The following is a 22579-nucleotide window of genomic DNA, read 5'->3' as shown; positions in this document are numbered from 1 at the left end:
ATCTCCAAAGTCATATAATTTCTTTAAAATATCATTTCCATACATGGCAAAAAAAATATTCATCCATGGTTTCTGACAGTTGGACCTAGTAAGCCTTTTAATCCAAGAGCATTTCAATGATGTAATAAAATTGCTTATATCAACCATCTTGATACCACCCGATAAATAGTCTTGTGTTATCACAGACCTCTTAACTTTATCTACACTAGATTTCCATAGGAATTCAAAAATAATTTTGTATAAATAAGAGATTGTTTCTTTCTTTGGAGTAGGAAGTGATATAAACAAATGATTCAATTTTGGAATAAGCAAGGTTTTAATGACAGTAGCCCGCCCAATGGGAGTAAGAATCCTTCAAGTAATATTGAAACAATAACACATATTTTTACTTCGTGTAATAAGACCCAAACATTGTGGAGTGAGTTAAGTCTTCATATATATAGAAAAATTTCAGAAAGAATTGGTTTTAATGTGTCAAATATAATATTTGGTGAAATTCCACTGTCTTTAAATAATAAAGCTATAAACTTTATAATTCTATATGCTAAACAATACATATTTATCTGTTTAATGCAGAATAAAGAACCAAATCTTGTTGGATTACTATGTCACTTAAAGTTTAAATATCATGTAGAGAAATATATGCTGCAATTCAAGCATTTAAAATACATAACTTTGATAAAATATGGATGAAGTGGGAAAATATTTTTGCAATTGATTAATTATTACTACATGTACTTGTCATTATTTTTAGTACATGTATTATTGTTATTATTATTACTTTCACTATTGTACAGCAAGTAACCTAAACCACAGAGAGATGTATGCATGTATGAAAGGTATGTTTGTGTAAGTGTTTGATGTATTGTATGTAACCAAAAAAATAAATAAATTATAAAAAAAAAAAAAATGAAAGGGTTCTCTAGACATTGAATGGTCAGTATATTCCTATGCCCAGTTTGACCCTTGACCTTTGACCATATGACCTCAAAATCAATAGGGGTCATCTACTCCTTAGGATGTACCAGTGTGCCAAGTTTGATGTCTTTCAAACAAAGGGTTCTCAAGATATTGAGCGGACATTATATTCCTATGTCCAGAGTAGATTGACCCTTGACCTTTTGACCTGAAAAACAATAGGGATCCTCTTCTACTCATAACTAACCCACATATGAAATATCATTATCATCAAGTGAATGGTTCTCAAGATATTGAGCGGACAACACATGGTCTACAGACCGACCGACAGGTGCAAAACAATATGCCCCCCTTTTCAAAGGGGGGCATAAAAATCCCCCCCCCCCCCATTATTATACCCCCCCGCGACAAGTTGGGGGGGGGGGGGGGGGTATACTGGAATCGGGTTGTCCGTCCGTAGACGCAATGGTTTCTGGGCTCTAAAGCATTATCCTTTCCACCTACCGTCACCATATCATACATATGGACTACCCATGGGATGAAGATGTTCCCTATCGATTTTGGGGTCAAAAGGTCAAAGGTCAAGCGCACTGGACATCGAAGTAGCAATATGGTTTCCGGGCTCTAAAGCGTTATCCTTTCCACCTACCGTCACCATATCATACATATGGACTACCCATGGGATGAAGATGTTCCCTATCGATTTTGGGGTCAAAAGGTCAAAGGTCAAGCGCACTGGACATCGAAGTAGCAATATGGTTTCCGGGCTCTAAAGCGTTATCCTTTCCACCTACCGTCACCATATCATACATATGGACTACCCATGGGATGAAGATGTTCCCTATCGATTTTGGGGACAAAAGGTCAAAGGTCAAGTGCACTGGACATCAAAGCAGCAATATGGTTTCCGGGCTCTAAAGCGTTATCCTTTCCACCTACCGTCACCATATCATACATATGGACTACCCATGGGATGAAGATGTTCCCTATTGATTTTGGGGTCAAAAGGTCAAAGGTCAAGCGCACTGGACATCGAAGTAGCAATATGGTTCGGTTTGTCATGCCATTTCTTTTTTACACTCAGAAAAGAGGTAGTTTATACCTATTACCAACACCCTTTGGGAGATTGGGGTAAGCGGGGGGTATTCTTAGTGAGCATTGCTCACAGTACCTCTTGTTACTATTTTTTTTTTCTCGACCAAAATATATTTTTTTTCTTCATATGTTTTGTAGTACATATGTATATACATTTAGGATCACCCAAAAATGTTACTTTTCGTCTGTTACGTATTAGTCAAAATCACGTTCTCAGTCCTCTCCTTATAATGGGGGGGGGGGGGGGGGGGGGGGGGGGGATCATGATCCATGCCCCCAAGTGCCTGTGGGCAGGAATCCAGTTATCATGCATAGTTCTTTCAGGACTCTGCATCATGCAGAAAACTGCCAAAAATCATCCAATTTTCAAAATCTTTACAACCGCATATCTTGAAGGAAAACACGAATCATTTATAAAACCGAGTTCCAAATTAAATTTTGTGAGCGATAATTCCACCACATTGATGCGCACATCAATTGAATTGATGAGAGCAATAATTAAATTGATGTGTGCAACATTTCAGGTATAGCTCTGGTCAACTGAATTTTTGTGCACATCAAATCAATTATTGCTCTCATCAATTGAATTAATTTGGTGTTCCATACAAATGACTGTAAATATTAGAAACTTGTGGGACATTTCATAGCCTTTAAAAGAAATAAAAAATCAATTTTGTCTTTTGAGGATTCAGATTTGGAGGTCACTTGAAGAGTATCATTATACGAGTCCTTTAATTTTATTACTAACTAAACTACAGGCCCCTGTCATATTTCATCAAATAGTATCAATATTTTCATGATTTTATAATAGAGAAATTAAAAGATCATTACAAACTTTCAGCCAAGTTGTTTAATATTCAATTAGTTAAATAAAAGTAAATGAACAATTGTATTCAACATCTGCAATATCACTTGATATTGTTACACAATGCAGTTTTATAAATTCTGACAAAATATTCAGAAATATTTTTTCTCCTAAAATAATATCTTATATCACAGGATTTCGTTTGGACAAGTGATGTTTATAAATCTTAACTAGTTTTGAATTCATATGACAACCTTTAAAACAAATTACAACATTTACAAAATATTTAAACATGAATAATAAAGCAAACTTTTTTTTTTCTACATTTCCAAATCATATAGACATGATACCCAGCCTTTTCATTCACATGCTGGAAAAGTTCACAAAACTTGAATGATCTAACATGGATATAAACTAATGATGGAATGTACCAGGAATATGCGAGTCTTAAAGAGACTAATTAAACAAATAACAAAAATATGAGTCTTAAAGAAACCAATCAAACAAATAACAAGAATATGCGAGTCTTAAAGAGACCAATCAAACAAATCTATGACAAGAAAACATCAAGCAATATAATGTTATATAATAAAAAATCTTATTTTATTAGTACCTTGATTTCAAGAAATCGCAGAGACTAAGTGCAAGTGTTCAGTCATTTTAAACTTGGTAATGCAGATAAACCGAAAACAATATGTTCGTCAATCATCATAAAAATAAATATTTCCCGCTATAGTTCATCTACAGTCAAACCTCATTATCTCAAACTTGATGGTGCCAAGTAGAAACTCGTATTCGAAGGTTTGAAATCCTGAAGTTAAAATACATAAAGAATATGTTGTTGGGACTTCCATCCAACTTTGACATATCGATTCTATGGTATTCAAGATATTGATGTTTGAGATACCAAAGTTTAACCGTATATCACATGATGAACACAGCAACCAGATAAGTAACTCGGGTTTAAAATTCTCCCCCTGCACATTCTATAAAAGTTCAGTAACTCTGCTGACTGTTCATTATCATTAACACATGGGAAATGATCACTAGAATTAATACTGTGATTCCTACGTAAATCTAACATCATGCAAATATAATTTCAGTTGTATCACAAATTATTTATGAGCTTCACAGGTTATTGAAGTATAATCTAACCCAAACCAGTGTATAAGTTCCAGAGTACAGTTTACCATGATAAGCCTCCTACTTTAAGTTTATGATCGGTTATCAAATGCCATGCCCTTGCAGCATTTGAATGATTTTAGGCATTACCAAGTCCATTCCCACAATTGTAATCACAAAGCATATCAGAGGGACGATCATTTGTCTCTGTGTCACGTCGCTGACCCTGCCACACAGGACCTCGATCCCCGGGATTGAGAAGTTCAGGGTTCGGGATTTATGTTCAAATTTGGCACACGCATCAACCATCTGTTGTCCATCTAATGGTGGAGTCAGAATCCAAAAGAGCAGAACGGCAATAATCAAACCCTTGATGGCGAACCCCAGGACGCTGATAACGGAGACATCTGTGGGTGGAGGAGAGGGCCTCGGGGGGACAGGATTGGCTGCTGGGGGGTCTCGTTGAGGAGGGGGATTATCATCAGCTCCTTGAAGAGTCGCATTGCACTGTAGAACTCTTATTGAAGCATCACAAACCTTGAAATATTTATTACATTTAAATCATAACTACATCATTCAATTATCCATAGTGTGCTATCCTTTGCTTGATCGAGCATGTAAATTTCACTCACTGATTGGCGTCATGGTTTCAATAAATGAGAGCTTGGATGACCCCGCTATGCTATTCTTTCAACGTGATTGGTCACTGAGAACAAAAGTAAAACCTCTTTCGTTGAAATCTATGAGAAGCCTCGCCAAAACATTTGAATGCTCGATCAAGCGAAGTGACAAGCTGGAATGATAGCTTGGGCACTTTCTACATGTATTAACCTGGCAATACCGGTGTTGTCAGTCGCGTTCATCATCAATAACGGAATGTGTCTTACTGGCTGACAGTTTTTGTAATACACTGTATATAAGGATTGCAAGGTTTGCCAGCATACTGTGGAATCATTTAAATTCATGGTGGCCAATTTTCATGGATTGGGAAGATTTCGCAGTTTCGTTGGGGTTTAATTTTCGTGGATTGTGGAGATTTTACAGTTTAGTTGGAGTGTAATTTTGTGGATTGGAAAGATTTTACAGTTTTGTTGGGATGTAATTTTCTTGGATTGGGAAGATGTTGCAGTTTTGTTGGGGTGGAATTTTAGTGGATTTAGGAGATTTTACAGTTTTGTTGGGATGTAATTTTAGTGGATTTAGGAGATTTTACAGTTTTGTTGGGATGTAATTTTCGTAGATTGTGGAGATTTTACAGTTCCATTGGGATATAATTTTCGTAGATTGTGGAGATTTCATAGTTTCGTTGGGATGTAATTTTCGTAGATTGTGGAGATTTTACAGTTCCATTGGGATGTAATTTTCGTAGATTGTGGAGATTTCATAGTTTTGTTGGGATGTAATTTTCGTAGATTGTGGAGATTTTACAGTTTTGTTGGGGTGTAATTTTCATAGATTGGAGATTTTACAGTTTTGTTGGGGTGTAATTTTCATGGATTGTGGAGATTTTACAGTTTCGTTGGGATATAATTTTCATAGATTGTGGAGATTTTAAAGTTTCGTTGGGATGTAATTTTCGTGGATTGTGGAGATTTTACAGTTTTGTTGGGATGTAATTTTCGTGGATTGTGGAGATTTTACAGTTTTGTTGGGATGTTATTTTCGTGGATTGTGGAGATTTTACAGTTTCGATGGGATGCAATTTTCGTGGATTGTGGAGATTTTACAGTTTTGTTGGGATGTAATTTTCGTGGATTGTGGAGATTTTACAGTTTCGTTGGGATGTAATTTTTGTAGATTGTGGAGATTTTACAGTTTTGTTGGGATGTAATTTTCGTGGATTGTGGAGATTTTAGAGTTTCGTTGGGATGTAATTTTCGTAGATTGTGGAGATTTTACAGTTGGAATGTAATTTTTGTGGGTATGGTTTCTGTATATTGAAACTTTGTATAAATTATGTATTCATTGTGGTTCAAAATTGATGGGATACAGGTATTTATTAAATCCACAAAAATTGGTCCTCTATGAAATCTAATGATTTCATAGTGATGGAAAGCAGCCCTTATATATATATTCTGAATAATCACACCTGATGTGAATCTAATCTAACCTGTCTCATAAAGGAGAGGATTGGCACATCGAGCTCCGGGAACACTTGGTTTAAGCGAGACAGACCTGTGTGCGCATCATAATCATCACAGTAATTGGTGCACAAAAGGAACCGGTTGTTAGGAAGCCCCAGTCTAGAACAGAATTCCTTTTTCTTCGTCTCGTACTCCTCCAAATTTATGATTTTGTCTCTCTGTGTTAGAACTCCAAATAATGGAACAACTGCAATAACAAAATCGGGATCTGAGAAATCAAAACATTCTAGTACAGTAAAACAAGGCTACAGTGAACATGGTTATAATGAATTCACAATTACAGTAAAACATGGTTATAGCGAACACACTTATGATGAATTCACGCTTACAGTAAAACACGGTTACAGCGAACATGCTTATAATGAATTTACACTTACAGTAAAATATGGTTACAGTGAACACATTTATAATGAATTCACACTTACAGTAAAACACATTTACAATGAACACACTTATAATGATTTCACTCTTACAGCAAAGTGATTTTCATTCCCTGATGTTTTAAAACATATGAACTTATTGGATAAAATGTATTATGTTTACAGTGAACCAAAATTCTCTGTCCCCAGCACTTCGCTATAAGCATGTTTTACTGTAAATATTAAATATTGCCTTTTCATACCAAGCAAAGTGTAACAAAGTTCTTTGACTGGGAAGGTTATCTAAATAATTTCATGTGAAAGTTGACCAGGAAAAAATACAGGCAGACAATTCATTATATGAAATAAGCATAAGGAAACTGAGCGGGCACTATAAGAATATATTGTGAGAAAAATAAATCTATGGGTCTCAATTTTATCAAAGACAAGGCAAGTAACTCTTCTTCATCAACTCAAAAAATTTAGCTTTGTTTTACATCCCTGAGTGCTCAATGAAACAGTGGGATAAATGGTAATAGATTTCCGAATATCTAGAGTTATTTGCATTGCATCTTAAGGCAGTAATCAAACGTGTCTAATCTGAATGTTGTAACCTAGGAATCAGTTTAAACAGGGAGTCAGATTACAAAGTGAACAAAAACAAAAATTAGTCATGAGAACTAGCCTAGAATATACTGTGTTACACATCAAACACTCAAGATGTTGATTTAGAATTAACTGGAAGTCTCTTTTGTCCTGGGTAGTGATGGGCTGATTATTGCTGACAATAGATAGTCGATCGCTGAAAGCCTACCAATATCGATTATTAATTAGTTTTCATAATCAATTAAATGAAAGGAAAAAAAATATGCCTTAAACATGATAAATAAGAAATAACTTTAAATGACTTGATGTTTTCCATGAATACAATATGGCAGCACACATGATAAAGAAGAAATCACTATGAATGACTTGATGTTTACACTTCCATGAACACAATATGGCAGCACACATAACTATGAATGACTTGGTGTTTTCCATGAACACAATATGGTAGCACACATCATAAAGAAGAAATAACTTTAAATGACTTGATGTTTTACACTTCCATGAACACAATATGGCAGCACAAAAGAAATGGATACTTGTATACCTCCTAGTTTATTTTTTCAATTTCAAAGTTTGCAAGTTAAGTAAACACGTGGTTGCATGTACAGTGTATTATCAATAAATCTTTTGAAACCAAATTTGATTTTGTACAGAGAATGAAGAATTTGATATAAAAGAAATGGTTTTAGAATTTTTTTTGATCATTTAATCGATTACAACCTTTTGATTGTATCTGATTATCGATTATGAATTTTTTTTTGATTTCCTATCAGCATCACCGATTCTGAAGAGTGTGAGTTAGGTACATGTGTACTATGCAGTCTAATAATGGTCAAGTTCTCACCTCTCTCCTCTTGTAGCGCCACCTGCTTGACAGCATCCATCAGATTTAGTGGGAGGACTGAGGTTGCTGAGGCCACAAAGATCAGACAGTCTACCTTCATCGTTTCCGGGTTTGACAAATACTCTTTCCTCATCCCCTTTATCCCTTCAACTCTAAGAAAGCCAACACAGAAAATGTAAAATACAGGTTTCAAGCAATATCTATAGGCCCACTCCTTCCACTGCTTAACATTTTTAATTGTTACAAAAAATTGAAATCAATAAAACAATATACCTTAATCATGTGAATAGTGTAATAAATGATATTAATAAAAGCAAGAATGTTGGAATGTTGGGGGCGGACATTTTGAAGTGACTGTGGGCTAAAATAATGATAAAAACGTTTTTAAAGCCTATCACTTATATAAATGATAAACAGCCTTCGGTGGCACTTACATCAGCACCACATTTTGGGGACCAGTATACTAGAAGTGTTCCGATTAATGTGCATTGACTTCACTAATGTCCACTACACTACTCACATGATGTGTATTGTTTTACTGATGTCCACTACACTACTCACATGATGTGTATTGTTTTACTGATGTCCTCTAAACTACTTACATGATGTGTATTGACTTACTAATGTCCACTACACTACTCACATGATGTGTATTGACTTACTGATGTCCACTACACTACTCACATGATGTGTATTGACTTACTGATGTTCACTACACTACTCACATGATGTGTATTGACTTACTGATGTTCACTACACTACTCACATGATGTGTATTGACTTACTGATCTCCACTACACTACTCACATGATGTGTATTGTTTTACTGATGTCCACTACACTACTCACATGATGTGTATTGACTTACTGATGTCCACTACACTACTCACATGATGTGTATTGTTTTACTGATGTTCACTACACTACTCACATGATGTGTATTGTTTTATTGATGTTCACTACACTACTCACATGATGTGTATTGACTTACTGATGTTCACTACACTACTCACATGATGTGTATTGACTTACTGATGTCCACTACACTACTCACATGATGTGTATTGTTTTACTGATGTCCACTACACTACTCACATGTGTATTGTTTTACTGATGTCCACTACATTACTCACATGATGTGTATTGACTTACTGATGTCCACTACACTACTAACATGATGTGTATTGTTTTACTGATGTTCACTACACTACTCACATGATGTGTATTGTTTTATTGATGTTCACTACACTACTCACATGATGTGTATTGACTTACTGATGTTCACTACACTACTCACATGATGTGTATTGACTTACTGATGTCCACTACACTACTCACATGATGTGTATTGTTTTACTGATGTCCACTACACTACTCACATGTGTATTGTTTTACTGATGTCCACTACATTACTCACATGATGTGTATTGACTTTATGATGTCCACTACACTACTCACATGATGTGTATTGTTTCATTGATGTCCACTACACTACTCACATGATGTGTATTGTTTCATTGATGTCCACTACACTACTCACATGATGTGTATTGTTTTACTCACTACTATATACTGCTATAAATTCCAATTTTAGAATAAATTGTTTAGTAATACTGATTTCACTATACTCACTCAAAAGTCTTCATTGCATTAATTAATTTGCCTTCATGAGGAACCAAGCCAAACAAAACGTATCTGAGCAATTCTTTGATAACATCTGTGGATTGATCCTCAAATCCAATCATGTCGATCAGAGTCGGATAAGGATAAATTTTTCGCTCACACGTGTCCAGGTACGTATCCTTTGGTATTCTAAAAATAAAATAAAGGTAATTCGTTGCAATGTAAATTCTTAAATCGTTCGTAGACACCAAATCAAAACAAAATCAAATTATTTCTTGTTTTGAACTGCACACACATTTTTATGTAGTTTGTTTTTCTTTTTTATACATGGGTATCTATAGAAAACAAAATAATTTACTTTACAAGATGGCGTGTAAAATTTCCTTGAGCGTTTCCCACGCTGGTCCATTCTCGCCAGCAATCTTTGGAAAAACTCGTTATAACCGAGTTAATGAAAGACGATTTGCCGCTCCCTGGTGTTCCTATGATGGCGACATTTTTTGGTATTTCGTATTCCTTCAGACGATTCTCGAGCCGTTCTATCTCTCGGTCTTTTTCTTTTTCTTGATGATTATCTAACGCAACAGAACATTGAGCCGCCATGCTTGCTGTGAGTACAGTAATCCTTGAGGTGGATGATTTGATCTGTTGGCACCTATAAGCCTACAGGATTCCTGGTCCGTCTACGAACAAAACATAGGGACTTACTTCAGTCTTCACTAAGTTTATGGGAAGATTATCATTCTACTTTCGTTTTGGAGTAAATTGTGGGTGGGTGTAAATGTAGTCCGGGACATATGTCCCGCGATGTCCGATATTGATATTTGCCGATTTATCGTTATACGTTAGTTTTTCTTCAATTATCTTACTGAATGTGTTTTAAGATGATCACCAAGAGTCTTCATTGTGAATTTGGTGTGTGGAAATTGCCTAATTATTTAATAAATGGCTTTTATTTTTTATTTTTACGAAGAAAACGCATTTCCGGTTTTTGTTTTTGCCTTGTTAATAATTGAAATAAAACCTTTTCTGTGTTTTATGTTGCTTTTGCTGTTGTTTAGATAGTGTTTCTTGTCCTGATAAAAGATTTACGAAATATTCAGCATGTTATATGAATGCTCGTCCTTCTTTTTATGGGACATCGCTTCGGTGGTTGACTCGACACGAAGAGTGTAAAATTAAAACCGGAATAAGGTGACAGTTTCAACCCGTATTATGAATAGCTATACAAGTGATTTGAAGGGTAATTTCTAGTAAGGAAAATTAATTACAACTGATATAAATTACCATAAATTATAAGATTTTGTATCAATATATTTTGTTATGTTATTCATACAGTCACTTATTCTTTAACTGTTATAACTGAATAGTGCTATAGATTATGCCGGTTTCAATTTGTTATTTTAAATCTACAATCATGACATTCTGGGATATTTTATACCTGAATAAAATGAAATGAAATACATGTAAATATATATAAACTGTCCTCTCTATGGAATATCTACAGTTAATGTACATGTTGCATTTTCTAATGAACAGGGACGGGTCCAGGAATTGTGGTTACGGGGGGGGGGGGGGGGGGGGGGCACTTTATGAGGCAGGGGGTCTGGATTTTATAGGACTTGAAATATGTCTCCTATTTAGTCATCTGTACTATTTTCTATCATTTTTAATAAGGTGAAATTAATAAAATGACGCAAATTTTAAGGGTTTTTGGAAAAAATTAAGTTCTCCCAATAAAGTAATTCAAGAAATCAAAAGATTTTGCCATTTAATTCTCCGGGAGTATATTGAAATTTTATCTTCAATGCCATTAAAAATGTCTATGATAGATAAGAATTTTTTTCATTTTTATTAATCAATACTTGGATTTACTAAGTGATGTGTGTTGCTATCAAGATTAATTATCGTCTCATGATTATTCAAACGCAGCTCGAAGTGCGCACATGATTTAACGATGATAAGTAAATTACTTGCTCCTGTTTTACTTGAGTGGTTGACAAAGTTTTGCCACCACCCATTCTCCAAATCATCAAAATTACTTATGATATAGTTGCAGGCTTATGATTATAATGATGAGTCTTGAAATTGAATGCTCAAATTCTTTAACGTGATTGGGTGGCAAATTACAAAATTAACATCTCACTGGTTTGTTTATAAACATAAGTTAACTCTTTAATTACATTGCCGAAATTAAAAATCTATATATTTCATTCTGAAAATAAAGTATCAGAAAAAAGTAAATCTATGATTCGGTGCAGATTTAGCAAAATATCAAATAAATAATATATATATTTCATTTTAAAAATAAAGTATCAGAAAAAAGTAAATATATGATTCGGTGCAGATTTAGCAGATTAAAAAAATTATGGCTCTTTAGAGCTGGGCAACGTAATTTACATGTTTAATTAACTTACGGCTAACAACCCCAATACCAATTTTATTGATCTTTCCACGATATTGTATATGAATTACAAATTACATTTAATTTAACGTCTAACATTGCTTTTGAATAATAATGATAATAAAATAATAATAATAAATTAGTCTTCAGATGAATTCGGATTTAATGTTTCATATCAGTTCGATTCTCTCATTAGTATCTCATTTAACTGCGATGTCCCGAGAAAAAAAGGATATAAAACCCAGTTTAATGTTTTGATTAGTGAGATTATTTAAAATAACCAGATAAAATAGTCTATTATGATTATCAATAGGACACAATACTTAAAGATTATAAATGCTTTGTACTTAAACGAGGCAAAAACAAAAACCGGAAATGCGTTTCTTCGTAAAATCTTCGGGACTACCTTTACACCCTGAAGAAAAAATAAAAGCCATTTATTAAATAATTAGGCAATTTCCACACACCAAATTCACAATGAAGACTCTTGGTGATCGTCTTAAAACACACTCAGTAAGATAATTGAAAAAAAAACTAACGTATAACGATAAATCGGCAAACATTAATATCGGACATCGCGGGACATATGTCCCGGACTACATTTACACCCACCCGTAATTGTGAATACCGATCCCGATCCCCCTCCTTTTTTTCATTTTTTTTAAATATTGGCAATATGTTAACTACAACTGTGCATATGTTACCGGGTTCCAAGTAACCATAACGACAAAACACAATCGCTGTTTTCAATATTGTATTGATGGCACTGTAAATTATAGTCTGAAACAAACATATATTCACATTCAATACACAATAAAATAAGACATAGTAACATGAAACAAAGACAGATAATTTCACCTATATTCATATCACAGAAATTATCTTATTGTTGTAGAAATGGTAAAACTAAATTACTTTTACTATATGTATTGTAGTAGTTGGACATTCTGCCACTACTATTGATATGTTCTTTTTACTTCGCGTTGTGTTTTTTTTTTTTTTTGGTTTTTTGTTGTTTTGTTTTTGTTTTTTGTTTTTTTTTTTATGATAGGTGTTATATAAAATATTCAACCCTTTAGATATTTTCAGGTAAGTTGAGTCCGCCTAGAGTGAGGCTAGTAATAAAATGATAAATAAATAAAGTTTTAGACCTTTAATAAAGTTCAACAATTATATGATAAATACCAAAATGATAATCCCGGGGAATGAATGTGGCTTGAGAGAAAAATATAACTAAATAGGAAAAATAAAGAAACAGTAATAAAAAATACAGGGTGAGGCAACTCCTGATATTTACCTTGTTGCAAGGAATGGCTCAGCAGAAGCCCCGGGCACGGTTGTGCTCGGGTTTAAATACTATTCTTAACAAAAGAATGAAAGTCAAAGTTACCTGTAATGTGATTTGATAATAAATCTAGAAGTAACCAATGAGAAGTTTTGTAATAAAATACGTTTGAAAATATAAGATAACTCTCTCCCTGTTTCATGAAATAAACAACTCGAATACGAAGATAGGAATTTACGTAGACAAGTAAGCAGAAAAATAATGAAATGGAGATAATATAGACCGATACTACCACAGTATCATGATTTGATTAAAATAAAATATAAATTGCCAATCTTTACTATTAATTCAATAGAAAATGAATATATCATAAATACACACAGATCATGAGATGATACTACACATACAGAATACACACACATGTATGTTACTCCTAATCATATATCCTTACCCAATATGTGGTACCAGACCAGTACGACCAATCAACACATCAGGTAACTCTATATACAAGAAATAATATTCCTAATTATATTTAAAGTATACAATGCAAAAGAATTGATAATCTCATATCATTCATACTTTGACATCAATGTGATTAAAATAAACTGACCTGCACTGCAATGATTAAAGTTCCATAAAAAGAAATATCACAGTATATAGGAAATGCAACCATTCAGCTTAACTGGCAAAAGTGTTCTATTCAAAGATAATTGAATAGACTAGAAAAAACTCTAAGAAAATCACCTGACCTAAACTTTTAACCAACCAAAAACCTCCAAAACCAATCACCCATAAACAACACTAGTCACTAATGACAATCTATGGAAATCCATACTAGACATAATAATTTATCAAGGGTTTATTAAAATAACCTTATGGAAAACAATTAATTAATGTAATACTTTATAATTCAGTGACATGTATAAATTAACTTATTTAAATTGGGATTTAAAAATTTATTTACACACACACACACACACTCACTACCACACATAAAATAAATTCCTTTTAATATCACTGACAATATACAATTATGGACTGTTTATCAGGGAGACATTACAAATTATCATGTCTTAGTAGGGTTATCTCCCGAGGGCCTATGTCTCCATAATACGTTTTTTATCCCGAAGAATCTGAACGTTAAAAAGACATCAAACATATTACCAGTGTGTTTATAAACACTACTGCACTTGTATGAGACAATGATATCGGTATCCCAATTATAGATGTAGTACTTTTAATTAAAAAATTTCATGGTTCAGATGATAAAACATAAGTGGAAAATATTCAATCTGATTAAAACCAGATCCTGAGATCCGCTCACTTAGATCGCTACACCAGGATCTGGTTTTAATCAGATTGGAAAATATTTTGCATTGAATCTAATTAAAATTAGACCTTTCATCTCGCTCTTCGTTACTGGTTTGTCGCACGAGCGACAAACCAGAAACGAAGAGCGAGATGAAAGGTCTAATTTTAATTAGATTGCATTTCACACTACTATAAATATCTGACGGTATTTATGGAGCGCCAAATTAACATAAACTCAAATAATTGAAGATATCTTCAATTATTTGAAGATATCATCAATTCATTTGATGCGCGCAACAGTTTAATTAAAGATCTCTTCAAATAATTAATGATATCTTCAATTCTGAATTATTGCGCGCATTAAATGAATGGTGATAGCATTAATTCTTCTGCTGAATTGATGCGCGCTTTAATTGAATTAATGAGCTCTTCAAATGAATTAATGATATCAACAATTGAATTGATGCGCGCTACAATTCAATTGAAGAGAGCAATAATTGATATAATGCGCGCATTAAATCAATTGATGAGAGCATTTATTGAATTGATGCGCGCATTAATTCATTTGATGAGAGCAATAATGGATTTAATGCTCGCATTAATTCAATTATTGCTCTCTTCAATTGAATTAATGATATCTTTAATTCATTTGAAGAGAGCAATAATTCTTTTAGAGAGAGCAACTAAATAATTAAAGATATCTTCAATTCAACATATCCACAATTGAATTAATGATCTCTTTAATTGAATTGTTGCTCTCTTTAAAAGAATTGATGCGCGCATTAATTCCTAATACAAAAGCATTGTAAATAATTAAAGATATCTTCAATAGAATTAAAGAGATCATCAAATTATTTATACCGAGCTCTAAATCAATTATTGCGAGCAATATTTCTACGAAATTAATGCTCTCATCAATTGAATTGAAGAGAGCAATAATTGAATTAATGCGCGCATCAAATCTATTATTGCTCTCATTAATTCAATTGATGCTCTCATCAATTGAATTGAAGAGAGCAATAATTGAATTAATGCGCGCATTAAATCAATTATTGCTCTCATTAATTCAATTGATGAGAGCAATAATTGAATTGAAGCGAGCATTAATTCATTTGATGAGAGCAATAATTGATTTAATGCGCGCATTAATTCAATAAAAGAGAGCAATGATTGAATTGATGATATCTTCAAATAATTGAAGATATCTTCAATTATTTGAGTTTATGTTAATTTGGCGCTCCATACAGTCTTAAAAGGTATGCCGATTCATTTTCTAAAATAAGGTACAAAACCAAATGCCTTTACCATGTTTACAGATGTAATAGATGTAATAGATGCTCGTGCACATGACCTAATTCTATCAAATTAAAGCCTTTTCTTGCTTTATTTCTAAATGGTCTTTTTCAGCCATGTCAATAATAATCTCGCATACTTAATTTCTAACGAATCAGCTACCATATATCTTTACCCATGGGTCTAATTCAATTCATTTCGATGCCCCCCCCCCCCCCCCCCCCAAATTTTCAAACGAGACTCTTTCAAGAAATTCCTGTAACATCAATTTCTTTGTCAGTAGCTTGCTTCGATTTTAAAGCTGATCATAAACAGACCATCGAATCAGTTGAGAGACATAAACACCAAATGCAGGTGATAATGGAATATTGCTACATAAATACAGGAAGCTGGCGATAGAGAAGGTGAAGTCATTTTGTTTTGTCATGAAGTTGTGTTGTGAGTTTGTCGTTAACATCTATGTTCAATAAAATATCCAAGTATGAAGCGGATATGGAAGACTGCATGGTGGTTTTTTTTTTATTTCGAATTCACTGGGATATATGGAATCGGCATATGAATGAAAATAATAATTGTTAATATATAGCACATCGTGATCGTCGAACTATTTAAATGTTGAGTTGAAATCCACACCAAGAGTTGTTTTTCTTCTCTTAGAAACTTTTGAATAAACTCTGCCTCGTAAGAATATGAAAACAAGTCAGCTATAATAAAGAAGCAGAATTCGTGTCCTTGGGAATTTCAACAGAATGTTCGAAGACCTGATCACCAATGACTACGAAGATATGTTCAATGAAGAACTTCAGCATTTTTTTTTTCATGCTTTATTTTTAGACATTTACAATTACATCTACATAGATGATCTCACACACAAAATCACACACATTCATACAATATCTTCCATACAAAAACTTTCTACATGAACTAGTATTTGACAGCTAGGCATAATTGAAAGGTATTGAAAATATACATATCAACTTTCAGCCTTTGACATGTAAAAATAGTTCTTTTGATCGAGCTGTCAGTGTTATAAATAAGGATTGAGAGTTGACACATACATTCACTCAGCCTCATGCATACACTCATACTTACACTTACACTTTGAAACACAAATACAGATAATAATAATGAAATTTTAAGTTTTTTAGGCATACCTTGCCTTTAGCCAAATGTCACACTTGTCCATCACAAGGCTCCTCCTGTTATGTTCCTATATAAAGTGATCAGTGTTCATACTCTAAGTTTTCTGTCAATATCATCTAACACATCCATCTTGTGTCTTTTTCCGGTCTTATCTAACGCAAAGACATGACCGTTGAAAAAACCACGCACTGTCCACCATGTGTTCTCTCTCTTCCGATCTCAGCTTTTGCAATAGTTTTGCATTCATGTTGGTAATGTGATCTACCATAATGAAGTTGTCCTTTAACTTTTCTCTTTTTGTAATGACCGCTCTTCTCACATCACTTCTTACGAATTTCACAATTACTGGCCTTGGTTGATTCTTGTTACTGGAGGGAATGCGGTGAATTGCCGAAATGTCTCGCTCGTCTAAATTTACCCCTGTTTTCCCAGTCACCAATGTACAGAGTTCCTCTTTCAGATTCTGACCCTGATGTTCCGGCCATCTTAGAATCTTGATATTGTTTTTTTTGTTGAGAATACTGTTGATTAAAGTTTGCCATACTAATTGCTGCATTTGCAAGACCATCGGTATCCTTTAGTTGCTTTTCTAGACTCGTGATCCTTTTTTTCAGCTGCGACACATTTTCCTTGTTAGTGTCATTGTCCATCATTAAGCTGTCCATTTTGTCTGATAACTGTTGTCTGATCTTGGACAGTTCCTCACCATGCTGAGCTTTGTGGACCTCCAAGTCTGTTTTAAGTTCTTCCATAATCTCCTCCTTCATCTCCTTAGTCTCCTCTTTCATCTCATTCTTTAGTTCCTCTTTTACCTCCACAATTACGCTCTTCACAATATCTTTGATATCCTCTTTGGTCACAAGTTTCTTAAGGGTCTCTTGGATGGAGCTAAGAGTAACTTTAATATTGTCAGTCTCTGAATTTTCGTTGTCTCCTGCAGAAGAAATCCTTCTCTGCTTGGTAGCTGGCTTGGTAGATACTACCTCTGCTTTGACCTCTGCTGGAACAGATGACAATGACAACCTTCCCTTATCCATTGTATGTTGTTTGGCATTGTGTTTACCAGTTCTTGTATCCTTTGTGGCCATTGTAATATTGAAACACTGCACAGCAGGTGCCTGGTACAGGTAGACTGGAGTGAACTTGGTAGAACACTACTCACGATACACTAAAGTTTTGGAAAGAGTTAAATGAATCCAAATTCCACAATTTTTTTTTACATGGAAAAACAGTTCCCATCAAAGAAAAACAGGCTATTAACACCTGACACAATCTTCAATTTATAAAGAACACTGTAAATAACTTAATTTCACAAGATAACAGGAGAGCCCTGTACACACCTCCTCACTCAACAAGCATGACCTTTGAACTCCCACTTCAGCATTTTTTAGAGTAATCTCGGTTGAGATTCGGCTCGGCTGAATTTTTGTCAGTCCAAATATTCAGCCGAACCGAATCTCAGCCGAGATTACTTTTAGAGTACTTGTGCGTAGAACCAGAGGGGTGTCTAAAGTAATGTTTTGGATGACTGATTACAAAATATGAATATTTCCTTTTTCCATTTTTATTAGTGTGGGGTCATATGTTTTGATGTTGTTTGAGAAAAGTTTTGTGATTTCAAAATTGAAAGTTCTTCAGAATCTTTTAGATTCCACATTTGATTTAAACTATTTCTGGCGTACGGTGTGTTGTGGCACAACACGTTTGACGTTCTTCTTTCACAGCTGTTTTTTTAGTCACGGACAGATCATGTTTTGTTTTGTTTTTTGTCACGGATACCAAAGTTACGGAAACTCTGTAAATTGTTTTTATTGAAGAATTTATATGAAATAACGATTAAAATAGAATATTACAATACTTGCCAATACAACCTATCATTGGGTCAAATGCTGTCTGGCGTGTTTCATACCGATTGTTAGGCCGTTCTTAACACACTTATTTTGACTACGGATAACTCCGTTTACCTGATCAAGATATAGGACTCACAGCAGGTGTGACCGGTCAACAGGGGATGCTTACTCCTCCTAGGCACCTGATCCCACCTCTGGTCTTAACTTACATGCATGTTACATGGAAAGAGATGTATAATTTATCTCCTCTTCATATTGTTTATCTCCCACTAAGGGAGCTTTTCATACTGCAGCGCCAATAAAGTGTTTTGAGTGATGCTGAATAAAGCATGGTCTAACAATATCAGCAGAGCGTGGTTCCGATGTTAAAGAACTCTCACTGATACGGCCCTAAGCAGATGTCTAAAGTGTTACTTCACCTACAGCTGGTGATGACTCAATATGAATGAAAAATTCTCGACAGGACATCAAACAAGCAACCAACCAACCAACCATATGTGCTATACAATACCCAGGCAGTGACTGTTACCTTCGCAAAGCGCCCGGGCATTAGAAGTGAAGGTCATGGGTCTTTCGGATATGACCTTAGAAACGGAGGATCCTGTGTTACGTTCATTGGGCACGATAAAGATCCCTCACCACTACCGCCGAAAGCGCCATGTATAAATAGGTAAAAAAAAAAACCAAGAGGCCCATGGGCCTAGAATCGCTCTTCTGATACATTGTAGAACAGGCAAAAATTCTCACTAACCAAGATTCATCAATTAACAAAGTTTGATGATGTTAAGTCAAATAGTACCTACAAATTTAAATGTAACTGTCCAAAAGTAGGTCACGTTGACCTACTTTTGGTCGACACACTGAAGACTCAAGATGCATCAATTAACAAGTCAAATAGTATTCAAATATAGCCGCCAAATTCCAAAAGAAGACCACAGTGACCTACTTTTTGGTGGGCACACTCTGAAGACTCAAGACCCATCAACTGACAAAGTTTGATGTTTGTAAGTCAAATAGTATCTGAAATATTCAATTATAGCCATCAAAATCCAAAAATAGGTTACGGTGACCTACTTTTTAGTCAACACACTCTGAAGACTCAACATGCATCAACTGACAAAGTTTGATGATCCTAGCTTTCATAGTGTCCAAAATATGCATCTAAAATTGAAAATGTGAAATTTGAATGTCTGCAAAATTCAAAAAGTAGGTCACTGTGACCTACTTTTTTTATAAATATGTTTCGAGGCCTCTTGACGCATCAACTTAGAAGGTTTGATGATTCTAAACCTCTCACTATCTGAAATAACAACCTAAAATGTATTCATAAATGATTAGCCATAAAATTCAGAAAGTAGGTCATGGTGACATACTTTTTACATGAAGCAGTTTAAGGTCCCATGATCCATCAACTGACAACTATTGATGATCATAGGCTCAAGAGTATCCAAGATATGCATCAAAATCCATTTAATACTAATTACCTGCGAAATTCAAAAAGTAGGTCACCATGACCTACTTTTGATACAACATGATATTAGGTCCTAAGATGCATCAACTGACAAAATTTGATTATCCTAGTCCTTATACTAAGCAAAATATCAAAGTTTTAACAAAACAAAATTTAAGGTCAACTTTGAAGTGACCTTGATACCACATCCTTTGCCCCAGGATGATACCTTCAACAATTTTTTATCTACAACTTATTTTCATCCTTATGCATAAGTTTAGTGATAATTGTCCAGTGGTTCTTGAGAAGATTTTTTTAGCAACACTACTTTTGTTTGCATTTTCCTAATTATCTCCCCTTGTTAAAGGATCACAACCCTAGTTTTAGTAGAAATGAAAGCCCTTGGGCCAAGGATACCCTGAGACAAATTTGACAAAAATTGGCCAAGAGGTTCTTGAGATATAGCCCTTTTCCCAAAAAGTTGACGCACACCGCACGCCAGACATATGGCCATATGATTAGCTCTTTGAGCCTTCGGCTCAGAATAGCCAAAAATGCAGCACTTCACTCAAGGCTAGTGACGCTTATGTACACGAGTGAAAATGAGACTAAAACAATATACAAACAATGAATTGAACAGATATGATGTTCACTACAACTTTCGTAAATAATATTGGACTTTGTAGGTTTTAATTTGGAATTTGTAGGTGTTAGTTTGGAAATGTATCATGATACAATGTCTCAAAATTTATCTAACATTAAAATATCTATAGACTGAAGATACGACTACACATTCTTTTAAAAGTCTATTAAAGAGATGGCCAGGATCAACAGCAGCAATGAGAAAGGCTCCTGAACTAGACATCCTGGATCTACAACGTACGAAATTATACAGATACCGGCAAAAATGGAACAAGCCATGTGGTTTATTGCCCAATGCCACCGGAAGTATACTACATCGTCACAATGGTTTACTTCCTTTTAAAACAGGAATGAAAATATAAATATCAGCAATATTTGTATATTCCTTTTAAATTTGATTGCCTAGCAGAGTAATATGTCGACTGTTGATCTGCACATTGCGGGTTGGAGTTAAAAAAAATTCCAGATTACTTTCTACTAAAACTGCATATCTTGACGAGATAAAGTAAAGAAACTTTTTAATTTTAAAATATCATTGTACATATCCTCCACTTTTCATCCATTTCAGATTTCTCTGGTGTGTTGTTCATTCTTAACACATTGCAATACAAATCGTTGCCGATATAACTTAACAAAATAGAGAATAGGACAAACACGGACCCCTGGACATACCAGAAGCGGGATCAGGTGCCTAGGAGGAGTAAGCATCCGTTGTCGACCGGTCACACCCGCCGTAAGCCCTATATAGTTTACAAATGTTAAAGTTTTCAATGGAATTGACGTAATCCGTCCTTTAGATCGCTCTTGATGTGACGTAATCCGTTCAATAGATCGCTTCCAGTGTGACATAATCCGGTAAATAGACCGCTTCCGGTGTGACGTAATCAATTCATTAGATTGCTTCCCGTGTGACTTAATCTGTTCTATAGATCGCTTCCGATGTGACGTAATCCGTTCTGTAGAATGCTTGAACAGTAAAAACAGCACAGTCATGTATTACAATAATCCCACATTTATGTAGCAATATTCCATTATCACCTGCATATGGTGTTTATATATCTCAACTGATTCGATATGCAAGAGCTTGTTCTGGGTATAGTAAGTTTTTAAATCGAGGTAAGCTACTGACAAACAAGTTGATGGTACAGGGATTTCAACAGTCTCGATTGAAGTCAGCATTTCGCAAATTCTATGGTCGTTATAACGATCTAGTTCGTCAATACAACCTCGCATTGGGTCAAATGCTGTCTGACGTGTTTCATACCGATTGTTAAGCCGTTCTTGGCACACTGATTTTGACTGAGGATAACTCCGTTTACCTGATCAGGATATGGAGCTCACGGCGGGTGTGACCGGTCAACAGGGGATGCTTACTCCTCCTAGGCACCTGATCCCACCTCTGGTGTGTCCAGGGGTCCGTGTTTGCCCAACTATCTAATTTGTATTGCTTGTAGGAGTTATGAGATTGATCACTGTTCGTTATCTTCACCTTGCATGTAGAACATTGCGTTATTTGAGTTATTTGTCATGTGTATTGATTGATTGTATTCTTTTTAATGTCTCTCTCGAGAATTTTACACTCATATGGAGACGTCACCAAGACCGATGAAGGACTTTAAATTTACCTTTGCTCGGGGCTTACGGCCATGGAGCAGCGAGGGTTTTTTAGCGTGCCACACCTAC

General features: G+C 34.7%; 1 protein-coding gene across 1 annotated transcript; it reads right to left on the bottom strand.

The window, feature by feature from the left end:
• Window positions 1-2840: 2840 nt before the first annotated feature.
• LOC125681198 (uncharacterized) lies at window positions 2841-10303 on the bottom strand. Its single transcript, XM_048921181.2, has 5 exons — window positions 9877-10303; window positions 9528-9707; window positions 7897-8048; window positions 6051-6271; window positions 2841-4477 (listed from the first exon to the last, which is right to left on the bottom strand). The coding sequence occupies exons 1-5, from the start codon at window positions 10119-10121 to the stop codon at window positions 4046-4048; spliced, it is 1230 nt and encodes a 409-aa protein (XP_048777138.1). The 5' UTR covers window positions 10122-10303; the 3' UTR covers window positions 2841-4045.
• Between the last annotated feature and the right edge of the window lie 12276 nt (window positions 10304-22579).

This window comes from Ostrea edulis, chromosome 2, assembly GCF_947568905.1.
Source record: "Ostrea edulis chromosome 2, xbOstEdul1.1, whole genome shotgun sequence".
NCBI classification, from domain to species: domain Eukaryota; kingdom Metazoa; phylum Mollusca; class Bivalvia; order Ostreida; family Ostreidae; genus Ostrea; species Ostrea edulis.
Note: the sequence above shows the minus strand (reverse complement) of the source record. Positions and strands in the feature narration are given on the sequence as shown.